The following is an 18,454-nucleotide window of genomic DNA, read 5'->3' as shown; positions in this document are numbered from 1 at the left end:
TGTTTTTGTCCACTCAGTCTGCCAAAGCCTGTTTTTACACGCAGGTGCAGTCCGTAATTCACAGAGGGTTTTAGACCCATTGGCTACCCTCACCTGGTTTAGCCAGCCAGTTGAAGCCATTCCCAACATGTGGCTGCTGTTGCTTGCCAACAGCTTCTAGGAGTCACAGGTGATAGCTGAGTGCAGGGTGGGGACCAAAGATGTATAGGCTACCTCAGAAGGAGCATGACATGTCCCTTATCAGAGGTACTACTCCTCCCCTAACACGCCATACACATTTAAATATGTATGACTGAGATAACCATATCTACTTCCTATGTTTCCTCTTTGTTGAATTTTTGACTGTAATGCCTTCATGGCAGGGACCTCTGACACTTCATTTGTGTGAGTGGCATTCACAGCCTGGAGTTATAAAAACAAAATAATTGTATATGCATCTCCAGGTGATGCACTGGGTGAGAAATTTGGTTCCCTAGCTCATTTGGATTTTATACCACCTACAGTGCAGGATTAGAGCTTTTTTGTGTCCAGATTTTAATGTTGACATCTGGGCATTCTCTGTCTTTGGCAGCTTATACCCTCATATTACAATCTAATGAGATGGGAGAGTCACTTTCATGGCTGAAAGTGTCCACATGAGAATGAATGATACTTTCATTTAGCTCACAGAAAAAGCACTTGTGCTGCTGGGCCACTCAACACATGCATCTTTTTCTAGTGTGTTAATTGTTCCCATATGATAGTTTGACACAAGTGAGTGCCTCACAGAAGCGTCCCTATACTTTAAACTGCAGCATGAGGTCAAGCTCTGTTTCCTCTTCTGCTTCTGTAAATAGCCAGAGCCTGCGTGGCTGCCTGCTTTTATATCATATTTCCAGTTGCTGCTGGTGGTAATACATAATGAAGAGAAACAAAGGATTGTGATTTTTCCTTGGAGATCATTAATGTGCCTCAAGTTCACTGCTATCCTGTAGCCATCTTTTGCTTTGAAATGTTCTGCCACAACTGATTGATTAGATGGGCTTAGTTCATTTGAAACTGTATCAGCTGTGCGGTCAGGAGATGGAGTTTAGAAGGTTCAGTGCTCTTGTTAAGAACAAACCTGAGACCCACTTCCTAACTCTTGTAAAGAAAAGTGTGTGTTCCATTCACAGCTGAGGAAAAAAATTAATAGTATTTTTATCTCCAGTGTGTGTCTCATGAAACTCCATAAAGCTGTATTCTTCCTATGACTGCCCATCAAAATAAGTTATTGTGCTGCTTTTTCTTGAATTCTGAGTTTAACAAAGTAGTAAAGCAAAACATATTATGGCTGTTCTTCAGTGGATGAGGTTTAAAATACATTTCAGTTCTGCAGAGCTGCTAACCAAACAGATTCAACAATTGTGCTCACACGCTGCCCCCCTGTCATGGCAAGTTGTCAGACGGGGCTGAAATACAGGAGCTGCAGAGAGGGACAGCTGACCTCCACTCTTGGTGTTTTCTGCTCCTTCCACGCCCCCAAATGTGGGTGGAAGCTAGTTTTTGCATCCAGTGGGCAATTGGAATTTTGGAAATGCAACAGGCAACATAGAGAAAGCCAGGAAGACTCTGTTCACCTCTAAGCCCTTTGGTTTGTCATGGACATTATACTGTGTTTCAAGGGTGCAGCATAGGACCTTGTCCCTTGGGACTGGGCAAACCCTGGTGACCACAGATACTATGCTTAAAGCTTTGGGCTTCTGATTCTTGACGATAAGTTCTGGTTGAACTCTGAGCTTCTTGTTTCTGTTTGAAAAAGAGCTGCATGGATTATCATTGAAACCTTGCCCCCCCCCCATACAGTTGCTCACCGTTGAAAGTTAGACTAGTGTTCACCTTACCTACTTTCATGAATGTTGGCACTCATGACAGCAGCAACACACTGCCAAGTAGGTCAGGCGTAAAATGCAACTGACATCTAATGTGCAACCAAGTGGGAATATTTTTTCATTAGTTTGTCAGCGTCTCATCCTCTTGATGAGCGAAGGCAACAGCACTAAATAAACAAAGTACGAAGGGGGCATGCTGTAATATATACTTGTACTGTATTGGCTGTATTAGCCTCCCTGTTGTATTAATCAGCATGACTTACAAGGATGATACCCAGTGAAATTATTATGACCACTGTGGAAGAGTGTGTTCATATGAAACACAACAAGACTAGAAGAGGTGATTTGTAGTTTCTGGGAGGAGTAGGAAAAACTTCGATCTAGATCGTTGGAAATTAAAGTTGTGTTTTCTAGACTATATCTGGAGTTCCCCAGTTCATACATTTGCAGCAATGGAAGGCGGATACGTGGAGCAAGTCTCTGCCCCTGAATATGATCTGGGTCCTCTTTACAAGATCTTCCTCCACGTTGAAGTCTCTTTATCTATCTGTTTGTTCATAGCATTTGTACTCTTCTCTTCAGCAAAAAGTGTCAGTGCTGGAGAGAGGGGCTTGTACTGTTTCAAAAAAGAAAGAAAGAAAGAAAAGCGCCCAGCTACTTTGCGTGTGTGCACACACCCACACCCACCCTGAAAAGCTTGATAACTTTTGTGTCTGGATTTTCACTTTTTGAAATATGGCAACCCTAGACTAAAGGCAAGCACCTATGGTAGGAAAACCCTCCTGGTCCACAGCAGCAGGTATACAGTGCCTTGTAAAGTTTGTACAACAAAACAGAGCCTGATCATCACACTCCCCAGCCCACCTAAGAAGAGGCTGTGTATGACTGGGTAGGGGTGGGAGCAAGGATCCAAAAACCTAGCCTCCTTTCACTGGCTTTCTCAGTGTAGAGACCCCAGCCTAGGGAACAGTTCTTTTTTACTTCAACAGAAGAAAATCAACGAGAAAATGCCCAAATGCATTTTCTCTCATTCATATATATATATATATATATATATATATATATATATATATATAATTTTTAAAACATATAAAAAAGAGGCAGCTTTCTTTATTCACCTTCCATCTCTCTAAACTTGTTTTTAGAGATATTTTTTGGTCACAAATTGGTGAAGCTCTTGTTCCTGGAATGCATATGAATTCATTCCAGTGTGATGGTACTGAACACTTGCCTATACTGTAAAGAGTACCAGGATATAATGCAGGCATAGGCAAACTCAGCCCTCCAGATGTTTTGGGACTACAACTCCCATCATCCCTAGCTAACAGGACCCAGGGTCAGGGATGATGGGAATTGTAGTCTCAAAACATCTGGAGGGCCGAGTTTGCCTATGCCTGATATAATGGACAAGATATAATCTTGTCCAGGGAAGCCCCAGACATAAATTGATGAAACTAATGCCAAGTGTCCAACAATGTAACAAAGAGGTTTGTTTGCCCCATATTTTTTTTGCAAGCTTTGCTTTAACTACTTCCTGGGTGAATGTCCATCCATTCCTTATGTACCAAAGTCTAAAACAAAAGAGGCATTGGGGGAATATGGTGAAAAAAATGTGAGCATGCCTTCAGAAATCGTTGGCAGGTTGGGGGCATTTTTTACGTATTGCTACTGGTTTCATATAACCTCCAATGAGGAGGTTCAAAGCCATGGAAAATCCTTCCTCTGCAACCACATAATTGTTTGCAGATTCAGAAACCCTTCACTATGTTAGTTCACATTTCAGAAAACCATCTTCTGAGAAAGTGCTTAAAACAGCACATGAAGGGAAAGACTGCTGACAGTCAAGTCTACTTTAAAAGAGCAGTACATTTGCAGTTTTATGTAACTCAGTTGATAGAGCATGAGACTCTTAATCTCAGGGTTGTGGGTTTGAGCCCCATGCTGGGCAAAGGATTCCTGCATTGCACGGGGTCAGAGTAGATGACCCTTGTGGTACCTTCCAGCTCCACAATTCTATGATCTAGTATTGTGCATGCCCATTATCTTTAAGTAAGTAAGGCACTAGTTGGAAAACAAGGTCTGTACTGCTTCACACTATAAAAGTGCACACCTCTTGTTGTATATGGGTGCTAGGATTTACTTGATACCACTGAGTATTTGAGTTCCTAGAATGGTTCTGTTAGCTAGAATCGGAAGAAAATCATCAGTGCACTGATTCAGTTACCGTAATGCATATTCACAGTTGTGGGTAAGATGTGTGTGACTGCAAAGATTCACTTTGAGTTCCATGTTGTTCCTTGTACAAAAGTGAGCAAGTTTATATCCCAAGTCCCCAACAGATGTTTGATTGTCATATTCCATTTATTATTTATTCCTTAAGGTTTAGCATCCTCCGGTAGATTAGAAAAACAGTGGGGTGTCACCACTGCTCTTGTACCCTTTCCTGCTTAATGAGCAGGCTTGTTCAGTCACATCACTTTTACTTTGAGACATTCTGAGACACATTGATCACTAATCAGCTCTCTAATGGACTGTATGTCACAGAAATATATGCAATAGTTATAAAAATTAATGGAGCTTGATTGTACAGAAGTGAGCATAGTCTTCTAGTAGAGTTATGAGAATACACGATACAAAGAGCTGAGGTTATGGAGTGGGTCAAACGTTGGCATTTAATTCATGTCAGGGTATTAATAGGTTCTGAAATGTGCAACATAACTGTTAAGCATTTTCTTCAATGGTTTTGCTGAATTTTTAACCGGTGTCTCTAACTTTTCCTGAAGTTTTGCAAGTTGTAGTATTTATCTAAGAATGTTTTTTAAAAAGTTGTTTTTGCTTCTTTGGCGCTATTCACATATTTCAGTTCTATTGCACCTAGAATAGTATCCACGAAGAGAGCAGTAGCAGACCTCAGATATGCTCCCTCCAACCCACTCCTCTCACTGTAAAAACATGTGAACAGCCAAATAGGAGATGCTGCAGTTATTTCAGCCCATTAAGGTTTCACTTTTTGCAGTGAGAGAAGAAACCTAAAAGGAGTGATCCCAAAACTCATTCCCACTGTCTCTCCAGGAATGATCCTAGAGAAGGGGGAAGGATCTGAACAAAGTGAGCTTTGTTCAGTTGCTTTGGTTTCACATTAATCTAATATAGGTCTTAACCAATCTCTCACAAAAATGCTTATTTCACACTTTTGAAAGTAAGGTATCATGATTAAAGTATATTTTTAACCCTCTAGTTTTATATTAGATTTCCTCTGATGTACATTGTCAGTTAAAAGGTGCTGGGAGAGGGATTCATTTCCTTCCCTGCTTTGAATTGCCTTCACTAGTGTTTTTTGAAACCTCATTATAAATTGTTGTCTCCTTGCCAATGGACCGTGCTTTCCAGACATTCCCTGGATAGTACTTTCACTAGCAAACATCTAATAAGTTGCATTCACTGTATCAGTGGTGTAGCTGACAGTACACGATGTACACCGTTCTTTGCTACTCAAGGGCAACTTGAGAGAGATTGAATATGACCTTATTCATCTTTTCTAAGTGTGGGCCTGCTGGTTCATGCTACTGCATCCTAGTTCACCGTTGCTCCTTCAATCAGTCTCAAAGACCTGCAAAAACAGCTATCAGGAAAATACCAGAGTGAAACAGACTTAATCGCTTATTAATTCTGGTTTCTGTGGTGTGCAACTTGTGGAAGTTGATTTAGCAGATAATCTTCTCCGTGTTAGATTCCCAATTTGTCAAGAGCTGAGCAAAAGAGTGACATGACCATTGCCATCTTGAATTTGTAACATATGCACCCAACCTGCCTACTCCAATAATAATAATAATAATAATAATAATAATAATAATAATAATAATAATAATAATTTATTTATATCCTGCCCTCCCCAGCCAAAGCCGGGCTCAGAGCGGCTAACAACAGTAAAATGATACAACATTCTAAAATCAGTTCATTATAAAATCAGTTCAAATCAGATTAATGGCGACCATTGGCCTAGAGTTCTGTGAGGATTGCCAAAGGAGGGAGTCAGGCTGTGCCCTGCCTGGTGGAACAGCTCCGTCTTGCAGGCCCTGCGGAAAGATGTCAAGTTTATAGAAGATTATAGAAGCCATGGAGCTGGTCTATTGTATTTGTGTGAATTGCAACACAGAAAGAATTGAATCAGTCAAGTGGAAACTCAAATCTCCTTGTGATTTTAACCCACCCCAACCTGTTTTGATTTTCTGCTGAGGTCTGTCTTCTCTATTTTTAGTTCTCTTCCTAGAATCTGTACTGCATTTAATGTTTTGGCCCTTTTAAAAAGTAGTGCTATGTTTATGTAATATCCTATTAAGTCCAATTTAAATGTTTTGATCCTGATCTGTCCTGGGATTTGTTTCTTTCCCTCTGTAGAAAACTTCAAGAAATGCCTAAACCAGCAAAACCTACAAGGCAGTTACTTATTTACCCAACTAACAGAATAAAGCTTTCTTAACAAGTCCTGAGGGGATCACATGATGAGGAGCAACTATGTCTCTCTGAGGATAGCCATGCATGTGTATTTATTCAATGTAAAAGATATTGGCGTTGCATTTTCTAATCCTTTTAATTTTATTTTTTTAGACATCACGCTCTTCAAAGAAAGTTCATAATTTTGGGAAGAGGTCAAATTCAATAAAAAGGAACCCCAATGCACCTGTTGTTCGACGAGGCTGGCTTTATAAGCAGGTATTATTCCTTCCTGAATATGATATAGATAATAACAACTTTATCTGAAGTGATGTGTTTGTAATTATGGGTGGTAACCTCTTCCAATACACACTTTTAATATTCCTCAATATATGATGATGGAAATTTGCTAATGGCATGCCCGAGAGAATCCTGTAATTGCAAATTAGTGATTTCCCTTTTTGAGTTTCTTGGCGAAAATGGTGTAAGGGTTTGCTGGCCCTATTAGTGAATATTCCATTTGAGACACAGCAGTAATTTCAGGGTTGTATCCAGTGCTGTGCAAGTGAAGTTCTGTTTGCACAGTGTTTCTTTTCTTAGAAACATTGTTTCTATTCCTCCCCCTGACAAAGAATGCTTCAACCCTCTGGAACTAATTGTCAGGGCATGTGAGGGGCTGGAAAGAAAGTTCCTTGTCTCCCCAGAGCTCTCCAGGCACATGTAGTCCCTGAAAAAACTTCTAAGGGCTTGGTTGTTTTATTGAACAATGTGGGGTGGGACATGAGGGGTTGCCAGGGGGGCATGAGGGGGTTGCCCCAAACTGGGCTCAGAATCTAAGTGAAGGCAATGTAAGGACGTTGGTGGAAATAACCCCCCACGTGCTCCACCTGTGCCTCATTCCGCTTTGTTGAAGGGGCCATTGTGGAGAGGCTTTTCAGTAGTACAGGTAGATATTACCTCCCACGAACTTCCTTAAATTATCATCTTATTCAAGCCCCTGGCTCAGATTTCAGGGTGATAGGAACCTACCTCTGTCCGGTGTTCTGGGATCAGTAGTGACAGGTTTAGCTCACACTCCAGCGGTGTCATCAAGTGACAGACTTCAATTTCACCCATTTTTTAAATGTTGCTAAAAATCACCTAACACTTTTGATTTACCCAAGCTTTCATCTTTGCAGTATAACTCAATTGGCATTCTATATTTTGCGACGTCTATTGATGAAACCTGTTCATGGAGTCAGGAACATTGTTACTTTGATTGCATTTTTAAGTTACTAGATGTTGCTGAAAGAGTTTCATTAAATGACAATCAATAATGCCAGCTACAGCCTTTAAGCAGCTGTCACAGGGAAGAACTTCTGCTTTTATTTTTGTATTAATGAACTAAGTAATTGAGTATGGAGTTTATTGGCGGCTAGTCACGGAATAGAAATTAGACAACTCTTTGAGATCTACATGGCATGTGCACCCTATTTTTCTCTGAAGAAAGCTTATAACATCTGGAATAAGATAATTGCTTCCGTACTTTAGCTTTTTGATACAGCCGGATATTTTGCTTGTAACTAGTTTGAAGCGCTGTTTATATAACACACTAAAGGTAATCCCACTGTCAAACTTTTTAAAAAAAATAAAAATAAAGCGTCAGACATGTATAGGGGGTGATATGTTTTGAATCCCTATGCCAGATGTCTCCTGCACATGCAAAACTAAGTCAGACTGGATAGCTCAGTTGGTTGGAGAATAGTGCAGATAATGCCAAGGTTGTAGGTTTGATCTCCGTATGGGTTAACTTAGTATTCCTGCCTTGCAGTGGGTTGGACTAGATAACCCTCAGGGTCACTTCCAACTCTACATTCTATGAGTCTAACATCTGGAGACCCCAGGATGGGAAATGCTGATATATAAACTAGTTTTCCATTTATAGTGCCCTTGAGAGAACATTACCACGTTCCGCGCAATAAAAGTTACAAACCCAGGTATATAACTATTACTTCGGCATATGCAAAATAACATGCTCGCCTCTTTTAATATGCAAAGCTAGTACTAAGCTGCAGTGCTATGGTGGGGAACTATGACCTTCCAGGTGCTGTTGGACTACAACTTCCATCATTCTCCCATCCAATGGGAGCTGGGGTCAAGCAAACTCTTAGAAGTACCTTTCCTCTCAATATTCAGGGGGAAAACCACTTTCTTTTAAATAAAAAAAGGATAATCTGCCAAAATACTGTAGAACCAAACTAGCCATGCCACACGTTCCCCATCTATGCTATAGCATAGTCATATACTACAGTTAGTTGTTTTATTAACGGCATTTATACTGTCTGTTCAACATTATTCATCCTACCAAAGTAATAAGAAACAAATGTATTCTGTAAAAAAGAGGGAGGGAACTTACATGCTAGCACAACAAACGAAAGCATCACTTCAAATAGATAATAAAATCAAAACTGCCCTAATTCTTTTTATTTAATTTATGAAAGCAGCTTAACATGAAGAGTTCTTAAAAGCTTGAGAAAAGTGTTTGCCTGGCATTTAAATGACAGCAACAAGGGTGCCAGGTGGGGTTCCTCAAGGAGGGCATTCCAAAACCCAGGAGCCACCCTAAAAGGGTTCTCTCTCTCTGGTCACCAGCTGTCACAACTCCACATAACGGCGGTGCCTTGAGAGAGATTCAAATGACATTCTTGAAGTACAAGCAAATTGATATGAGAGTGACAGGCCAACAGGTATTTGAGTTCTAAGCTATGCAGAGTTTTAAAAGTTAAGATGAGAACTTTGAATTGAGTTTGGAAGCTTACAGGGACCCAGTGGATTTGTTGCAATACAAATGAGATGCTATCTCTTTACCCAGTCAATGTTAGTGATCTGGCGCTCTCTCTCTCGCTGTGTGTGTGTGTGTGTGTGTGTGTGTGTGTGTGTGTGTGTGTTTAAGACTATCTATTTTGAATAAATAGACTACCTGCATTTTTAAAACTGTTGTCAGCTTCAAATACTTTTAGGTACAAAATTTGCATCAGTACTTAAAATATGTTGAGAGATGCATTTGGAATAAGTGAGTTAAAAACAAAACAAACAAGACAGAACAGAGAAAAAATCATTGGTGGGGGCATTTTATTTTTGTTTAGTAGTCATTAAATGCTTGGGAAAGTAGCATATTTGTTTGAAAGAAGATTGTCAGAGGAGAAGCTGGAACCTTGAGTAGAATTTGGGGTTAGAAGTCCATAAAATTCCTAAGTAAAAGTGGAACATCTAAATACTTGCTTTTCTACTTAGGGGTGCATAACTTGAGAACAAGAAAACGGACACATCTGATGAGAGATCTTAGCAAAATAGTATACCAACTGCCCTTTTCTGTTTTAAGAATATTCAAAGATTTGGCATTCATTATTCTGCCACCCCTAAATATCATCTCAAGCCCATTCATCAGGAGAGTACTTAAAATTCACTAAAACCTTTTCTTCTTTAGGCCGATATTAACATATTTATTAAATTTTATTATCGGAGGATGCACACACACAGCTGTGGTGGTGGTAGCCATTCATTCTGTGAAACACATTGCAAATTGATTATAGACATAAAAGCAAATAAAATTACTTCAGGAATAAAGTTTTTTGTATCTGAAGGCATTTACTTGACAGTAACAGTATGGCCGATAAGAAGAGTAAAAACACTTTATGGGAAATGTGTTTTTCTTTCCCACATTTTATTGTTCTTTATATCCTGCCTTTCCTCCAAGGAGCTTAAGCGGGCATACATTATTCTCTTCTCTCCCCTCCTATTTTCCCCCCACAACAACCCTTTGAAGTAGACTAGGCTGACATTGTCCATAAGAAGCTGCCTTATACGGAGCAAGCCATTGGTTTATCTAGCCCAGTGTTGACATAGGAAGCTGCCTTATATTTGGCCAGGCTGTTAGCCCATCCTTCCCAATTTTGGCTACTCTCAGTGGCAGCAGTTCTCCGGGGTGTCTGGCGGAGTTAATCTCCCATCACCACCTACATGAACCTTTTAGATATTGTAGGAATTGAAGCTGGAACCTCCCCAGTGCTGCCTGTTCTGCCAGCAGCTCTCCCAAGATCTCAGGTAGTGATGTTAGATCCCTAAGTAGTGATGTTAGAGTGAGAATGTGTGAACCTCCACATGCAAAGGATGTGCTCTTCACTGAGCAAAAGTCTCTCACCCTGAAGTTCCAGAAGTATCTATCTACAGAGCTTTTATAGCTACCTTCCACATAAGTTAAATTAGGAGCTTGTGGGTTTGGCACTAGTTGCTTCTTCACTGTACCACTAAGAGTGTCACATTTTTGAAAGAGCTGGGGCTTTTAGCATTCTAAATCTGTCGGGTTTCTAGATACCCAGTTTGCTGTTCAGTGGCATCTCCTTGCAGCCAGGAAGGATTTGTAAGTGATGAGATGCCCACCATCTGTGAAGTCTTCTTCAGGCACTTGGTGACTGGCTATAATTGCTTGGGTGAAATGGACAGTTGTTCTCTGCTTACTCAGGGCTGGTTTACACAAGCATGTATATTACTTGGTCTCATTGCTCAACTGTTCTCAGATAAATGTGCCTTTACTTAAAAATACTATGTGGTGACAAAGAAGAACCCTGCTGTATCAGGACAAAGGTCTCTCTAGCCAAACATCCCAAACATAGTGACCGACTGATGCATCTGGAAAGACCATGTGGGCAAAAAGTCATTTCCTGCAATTGTTTCCAGCAACTGTTTTTCAGAGGCATCCTCTGCGAAGTGCATGTTTCCAAATAAGAGCCTAAAGATAAGAAAATTAACATTTTGAGAAATTAATTTATGAGATAAATCACTCTCTATCAAGCATATGCAACTTGTTCTTCAGAGGTATGCTGCCTATGATCATGGCAATAGCATTTAGACACTATCTGATGAGGTGGTGATGAACCTTTAGTGTCTTCCTCACAGATATAACAATGCTACAGTCAACCAGTGAAATCTCTCACAAACGCTGTATAATGACTTCACAGTTGCAGTGCTGAACTCTGGCTTTTAGAGCTGAGGCTTGGTGAGCTTGAGCTCACGTTAAACCTTTGACCTAGGACAGGCACCGCATTCTCCTGTGGTGAGGAGGGCAAGGCAGCAGTGGCACTTTTCTTTTTACACCTGTATATATATTCCATATAACTTCTGAAGAAGACCTTGTATTGGTTTCACATACTTCCCATTACATGACCCGCTCCAAAGCAAAAGGGTGTCAGGAAGGGGCCTGCATTTTGCTCACAGCAAGTGCAGGTGCCACCTCAAGCGTCACAAGACGGGGTTGCTGGCTCTTATTTTGCCAGTCTCCTTAATGTGTTATTTTCTGTTAAATGTCATCAAAGCCTTTAAATTGTTGATTCTTATGGATTGTGTGTTTGATTTCATACAGGATAGCACTGGCATGAAGCTATGGAAGAAGCGATGGTTTGTTCTGTCCGATCTGTGCCTCTTCTATTATCGGGGTAAGTTTCTAATTGTTAGAGGCTAACCTAGGCCTTCCAAAGATGACATATGTTAAACTTTTAAAATAAAGGTTTTGAAACTGTCCTGCTGATAAAAACTTAAAAGGGCTAATTTAACACTAAACTTAACGTGCTCCGCAGAACATGTGTGATTATTTGATAAGAACTGCATCATAAGACAAGACTGTGTAAAGGAACTCTCTGAATTGCAGTGCGAATAATGTAATTTCTTTTCTTTCTGTTGACCTAATGCACTGCCAGCTATGTCTGATGTCGTTTCCTATTATTCCACCCATTTGCAAACAAAATAATCCTTGCATCTGCAAGAATTTAGAAAATTAGGATTTTGTAAAGTTCACACACTTGACTGTTGTGCCCAGAGAACCCTCCTATTCCCCTTAATTCACTAGTTCCATGCATTAAGGCAGTTCTAAGTGCTTTTTGTGTAGCTGGTGAGGGGTGGGGTGATGTGAAGAAGCAGGTTTACAAGAAGCTTAACTACAAGCGACCAAGGGCAACTCTTTTTAAAGCATTCCCTCCATGTAACTTGTTGACATTGTAAACCAGGGATGGGGAACCTCTAGTCCTCCAGGTGTTAGCTACAACTTCTACCATCCTGGCCATTAGCCATTCCAACAACTTTTCTAGAGTCGCAGATCCCCAACCCTTGTTCTGAATAGAAATATTCTTCCCCTGTTCTATGGCCTTTGGAATGAAAAGTGTGCATGTACCTTGTTCACCATCAATGGCTACATGAAAGTCTTTCATGAGCTGAAAGTATGTATAGGATTAATGTTTGCTGTTTCAGTCCATTATACATTAAATATGCATTACTGAGGGATAACCATTCTCCTTCCAGCTGATTCTCATAATAATTATAAACTAAAAACATTCAGAATAGCAAATCTGTTTGTTGTCTTGATAACTCTGCACTGCATTTGATGTTTATGGCCTGTAGATCCAGTAAACTGTGACTAGACTGGACAGTTTGATCATGGTGGGCTTCAAAAGTAAATATAACATTAGAAACATTTACTATAAGTTAAGCTCTTAGTAACTTTGTCCTTTATTATCTAACCTTTTTCAGCATAATACTCTAAAATTCTCCAACTTGCCCCAGTACAAACTTCTAAAAATATATTTTACATTGTTTATGCTTAAGATGTGCAAAACGCCATGTTCATGTTACTATGTTCTGCATATCTGTGGTCTATATGTATTACGTGTCTTGAAACAACTATCAAACCCAGCCTCAAGTCAAAATGGCAGTCTGTCAATCTGAGATGGAAGGGGTTGTTTAAGTAAGGCCAAATCAGCAGTAATTGAATATTGGCTGTTCATTGTATGAGAGGGTAGTAAGGGGAAAATATCAGGAAGGGTTAAACTTTTGAGTTTGGGTCATGAAATTCAGAGCATCCATTGATGAAATCAAGAAAATTAATACATAATTCATGATATTGAAATGAGGTGGGAATCAAGATTTTGCAATATCATAACAGCAATCTGTAAAACTTAAAAAAATCATTTTAAATTGAGTTAATCCCTCTGCAAAATGACCGTTATACATTTAGGGTAATTTTAAGCACCAAAGTTCTCATGCAGTAACAACTTAATGAATTCAGAATCATTGTGTGGATTTTTCCTTTTAAAAAGAAAGATTATAGGTTGTTGAAAAAACCAAACCACTGCTGAGTCAAAATTAGTGTAACTGTAATACTGTAATTTTAGACATGGAGACTTTGGTTGAGCTAAAATTGTACTATAATTAGGTAGGTGGCCAGATTGTTGGTGGGTTTTCCTGCTTAGAAGAAAAATCAGCTTAGCTTTCTTCACACAAGTATGCAACTTCTTCATTCAGGGCAACCATTTTAGCTTTTTTGAGAAATATCCCATTGTGCACATTGAGAATATTAATCATAGCCTAGTACAAAAGTTTTTCTTATCTGTGTTGCTAATTCTCTTCAATATTTTCCACTTGATTAAATTATTGGTTTTAGGCTAGATAAGAAATATAAAAAACCGATCTGCTTAGATTGCATGAATAAATAAACCAAAGCTATTTATATACCCATCCTCTGGGAAGCAATTGAAGCAGATGGAGTTAGATAACCAGATGTTCTAGTAATCATTTGCAAGCATTAGTAATGGTTATGAGAACACATCAGACATATTAACCCTCACCTATTCATGTTTGAATGCTAAGTTTTGTTTTCTTTTGTGTGTGTTTTTTTAAAAACTTAGCTTATACTTAATATGCTTATAATACCATTTGATGAAGGTTGTGTAGGTTCACACAGAGTTCTCTACAGTCATGCCTCGGGATGAATACGCTTCAGCTTAAATATTTTCAGGTTGCGCTCCACAGCAACCCGGAAGTAACGGAGCCTGTTACTTCCAGGTTTCGCCGCTCACACATGCGCAGACGCTCAAAATGACATGCATGTGCGGAAGCGGCGAAACGTGACCCACAGACGCACAGCCACGTCTTACGTTTGCTTCAGGATGCTAATGGGGCTCCGGAACGGATCCCGTTCGCATCCAGAGTACCACTGTATTTCTGATTTGGACTTCTCTTGGTTGCTAAGAAGACTAGTTTGGAGGGAGAGTGTGGTTCTCTAATTTTGTTTCCTCCCATCTTTTCTGATTTGGAGGGCATGGATTCCTGAAGCAGAATGTCCGCGGAGAGCAACTATGCTCTTTCCTGTCATTTTGGGCTGGGATTTTCTCTGACCGATCTTGCTTTCCTTCAGCTTGGTCCTTGGGAAACTTTAAAACACATGACAGGTCCAGGTTGCTGTCCTGGTTTTTTTCTTCCTGTCACCTGAAACTGCTTTGTCCTTCTTCCGTCTTGCGTAGTGCATTCTCTTCTGCCGCAGTTCTAAAGCATCAGAAGTGGAAGCTTGGGTTCATTTGTACTTTTAAAACAGCACTTGTTATTGTTTGGCATTAATATAATATCATGAGAATACAAGTCCCTACCCCAGAGTGTTTGCTATCTAAGGACAGAGGAACAAGGGAGAAAAAAGAGGAAATTGAGGCAATTAAACAGGAGAAGAATAGGCAATCTTCCTCACATGTTGCATCCGATAAGTTGGACTATGGTCCACAGATGTATATGCCATAATAAATTTATTAGTCCTCTGACACCTTCAATACAATGTGTGTTTTTTGGCAATTATTTCAGTTTCATTTACTTAGATTTAGCTACAGTAGAATAACATACTGGTAATATGTTTAGAGCTGCTACCATCACTTTAGTAGTGTTGCAGTTTAACTGTAACTGGACTTGTTATAGTTGTAATGACAGAGAGGCAATCTATAAAACTTAAAATAAATTTATACTTACATAGCATTTCCCCCAATTGCTCAAATCACACTTACTCAGTAATCCTTATAATGATCCAGTAAACTAGTCCAGTGTTCTTAACTCCATGTTATAGATGGAGGACTGGATTTTGAGGGATCCTGACTTGTCTGAGGCCACTTTGGAAGTTTGTAGTTGAGCTAAGATTTGAACCACAGGTTTCCTAGCCTGTAGTTCATGCTTTCAACTACAACATACTATGCTAGGTTGGACTGGGTCGCATATCCCATACATACTGTGCCAGGGAGCTGTGCAGATATCCACTCTATTCTGCATCAGCACTTTAAGCAAACCCACTCCAAACGCACAGAGCCTTCATTTATTTATGTTTGGTAAGTTACAAACTGTTTTTCTATTCCTGGCAGAGGCTTGCTATTCTGGTATTATAAAAACTCTGTTTTTCAGCATCCTTTTTATTGCTTTTGCTGGAGGATAAAAGACCAATTTCACCTTTGTTGCAAGCAACAGAGCATTCTAATTGAATAAGCATTCTAATTGAAGGCCTAGGATAAAAGAGTCTTCTTTTATTTATTGTTTCCTTTTTATTTTCTATGTGAAAATAAAAATAGATGCAGGAGGCAAAGAAATCTGTGGACAAAAACTCATCTAAAGGGAATTTATAATACAATGTTGGTACTGTAAATAAATTCAGTATAAAAGTGGTTGTGTACATATCTACTAGAAATAATACCTGCCCATAATTCACTTAAAATTACGCAGTTTTATCTGTGGTATAGATTGATAAGAGGTTTTCTGCCGGAATAGGGGGATCCAATTCTTTTAAAGAGTTTCCCCCTTAGTAGATAAAAGTCTCAAAGCTTGCCTCAGTGTGGGTAATAGAGAGCAATCACTGGCCTCTTGCTACAGTACACTTTGAATGGAGTAACCATCTATTTATTGTCTGGCTGTGGGTAGAGCCAGGCCATGTTATAGACCAACAACAGGAGGGGGCTGTATATGAAACATAGAACTTATACTTTGGGGAGAAAGCACTGAGCCACAAAGCTGGATCTTGATTTGGGAACCATTGTTTTCAGGGAGCCACAATTGCACCTGCACTGGGCTTCTTGTCACAGATATTCCTTAATTTTGGATATATTCCCGTCAGTTTCTTCTCTCTCGTTTCACCATTCCCAACCTTGGTTCCGCCACTGCCAGTTGTGTTCCAAGGTTGATGCTGTGAACCAGTCAGTAGTGGTTGGTTTACCTTTCTTTTCTCCAGCGAAACTAGTATTTCTACTAATCATTGTGTCTACATGGATTTGATTGGTTTCCACAGGTCTTGCACAGATCTGGTGGACTGTACATGCAGGCAGCAACCATTTTAGACGTGTCAGATATGTGTGTGACCATGCCGAACCTGGAAGTGACCCAAAAGCATCACACAAAGGGGCAGAGTAGGGAGTGGGCAGGGGTGGAGGCAGAGGTGTTTCAAATACATGTGATTTCACTTAAACACATGGTCCCTTGGAATGTAACCCCCCACGTAAATTGGGAGTTGTCTGTAGTCTCAAATGATGACCATAATACTATAATTAAGACTATACATGAGTAAATATAGCACACTCTAGAGCATCTATTCCCCTTCATGGATCACTGCCTTGCCGTGGCGAAGGGGCTTGAATAACTCAGAGAAGCTATGAACTATGCTGAACAGGGCACCCAATGCTTTTGAATTATGGTGCTGAAGGAGACTCTTGAGAGTCCCATGGACTGCAAGAAGTTCAAACGTATCCATTCCTAAGGAAATCAGCCCTGAGTGCTCACTGGAAGGACAGATCCTGAAGCTGAGACTCCAATCCTTTGGCCACCTCATGAGAAGAGAAGACTCCCTGGAAAAGACCCTGATGTTGGGAAAGATGGAGGGCACAAGGAGAAGGGGACGACAGAGGATGAGATGGTTGGATAGTGTTCTCGAAGCTACCAGCATGAGTTTGACTAAACTGCGGGAAGCAGTGGAAGACAGGAGTGCCTGGCGTGCTCTGGTCCATGGGGTCACAAAGAGTTGGACACGACTTAACGACTAAACAACAACAACAGAGCATCTATTTGTATAGATGCCTTTAAGAGCATGGCAATTAATATAGTACTTTTAGATATTTAGATATATTATTTAGATCCAAATATATTAAAACTTGCTGTGGCCTTTGAGCATGAAAGTTAAGATGACCAAACTGTATGATATTGTGAATTTCATGCTGCTGAATTTCATACAATACTTGTACAGTTACATTTTCTGTCAAGGGTACTAGCATACCTCATATATTACAAACTTTGCACCCAAAAGTGTATTTGGTCAAGAATGGCTTGTACCTTCTGTATTGCAGAAGATTTATGTTTAGGCATTAATAGCATGGTCCTTTTAGTCTAGCCTGCCTTGCAGGCTGCGTGCTCACTTTGGAAAAATAGTGTCATTTTCCTTCGATGTTGCCATTAAAGACACCCGTAAGAAACATGGCTTGAATACTTAGCATTCTGCTGTTGTACATGATAGCTTTTGTTTGGGGCCAGGCATTCATTGTGATTGCCGCACTCACACAGGGGGCATTGGCAGGCGCATGAACTGCAAATTTGTGCGTTTGCCTTCATGTATTAAACAGCTCCTCTATTGAAGAGGCATCATTAGCTACTCCACACTTCATCGTGCTTTGAGGTAGAGTTAAAAGCAAGATTAAAACCCTTTTCTCCATTCCAGTGATTAACTGTAATATCCAGATTTAATGCAGCTATTCAGGAGACAATTGAATCCTTCATAATATTTGTTTAGTGAAGTATTTCTGTTGATGAGTGGTGGGGGGATTCACAACACTGTTCCAATCTGCTGAGATACTTCACCCAGCGTTTGTAAGAAGAGAACCATGGGCGGTCTAAGCTCACAAAGACTATTGCTCTGAGATGCTCCCTGCTGAAATTGGGTGAGGGATGGATGAATGCAGAGGGCACTGCAGAGATGGCAGAGGATTAGATGCTTGCAGTGGTATTCCTTGCTGATTGCCAAGGATTCGCTTCAGTTCTTACCGACTGAACTACATGATACAGTTTAGATGAGCTCTTCCAACTCCTGAAGGCTATTTCTGTTTGCACAAATGCTGTCTGTGTGTTCAGCATTCAGTCAAGAATCCTAGCAGGCAACAAATTTTATAAGAGGTCTGCCTTGAGGAGGGAATAGACAATGATGGGCTGGGCCTCCCTCCCCCATAAAGTGGACTTCCAGCAAGTTCTCAGCCATTGTTTTCTCATGGGCTAGTTTTGCTCCTTGGGGTCCAAAGGCATGGTCGTTGGCTCCCTAAAGACCTGTTATGAAATGTGGAAGCTTGTTGTTCTAAAATGGTGGA

The 18,454-nt window shown here is 40.2% G+C and overlaps 1 protein-coding gene across 23 annotated transcripts in view; it reads left to right on the top strand.

Annotated features, from left to right (window-relative positions):
- PLEKHA5 (pleckstrin homology domain containing A5) overlaps positions 1-18,454 on the top strand; it is a 170,876-nt gene that overhangs the window by 105,230 nt on the left and 47,192 nt on the right. For all 23 annotated transcript variants that reach the window (XR_014160966.1, XR_014160967.1, XM_081879677.1 and 20 more), the window contains 2 exons: positions 6,459-6,563; positions 11,683-11,755. Coding sequence is in view for 21 of the 23 variants with exons in the window: in XM_081879677.1 (XP_081735803.1) it covers positions 6,459-6,563; positions 11,683-11,755 (178 nt within the window). In the remaining 2 variants the exon portion in view is untranslated. The remainder of the gene's footprint in view (positions 1-6,458; positions 6,564-11,682; positions 11,756-18,454) is intronic.

This window comes from Podarcis erhardii (assembly GCF_964252035.2).
Source record: "Podarcis erhardii genome assembly, chromosome: 10".
In the NCBI taxonomy this organism is placed as follows: Eukaryota; Metazoa; Chordata; class Lepidosauria; order Squamata; family Lacertidae; genus Podarcis; species Podarcis erhardii.
Note: the sequence above shows the minus strand (reverse complement) of the source record. Positions and strands in the feature narration are given on the sequence as shown.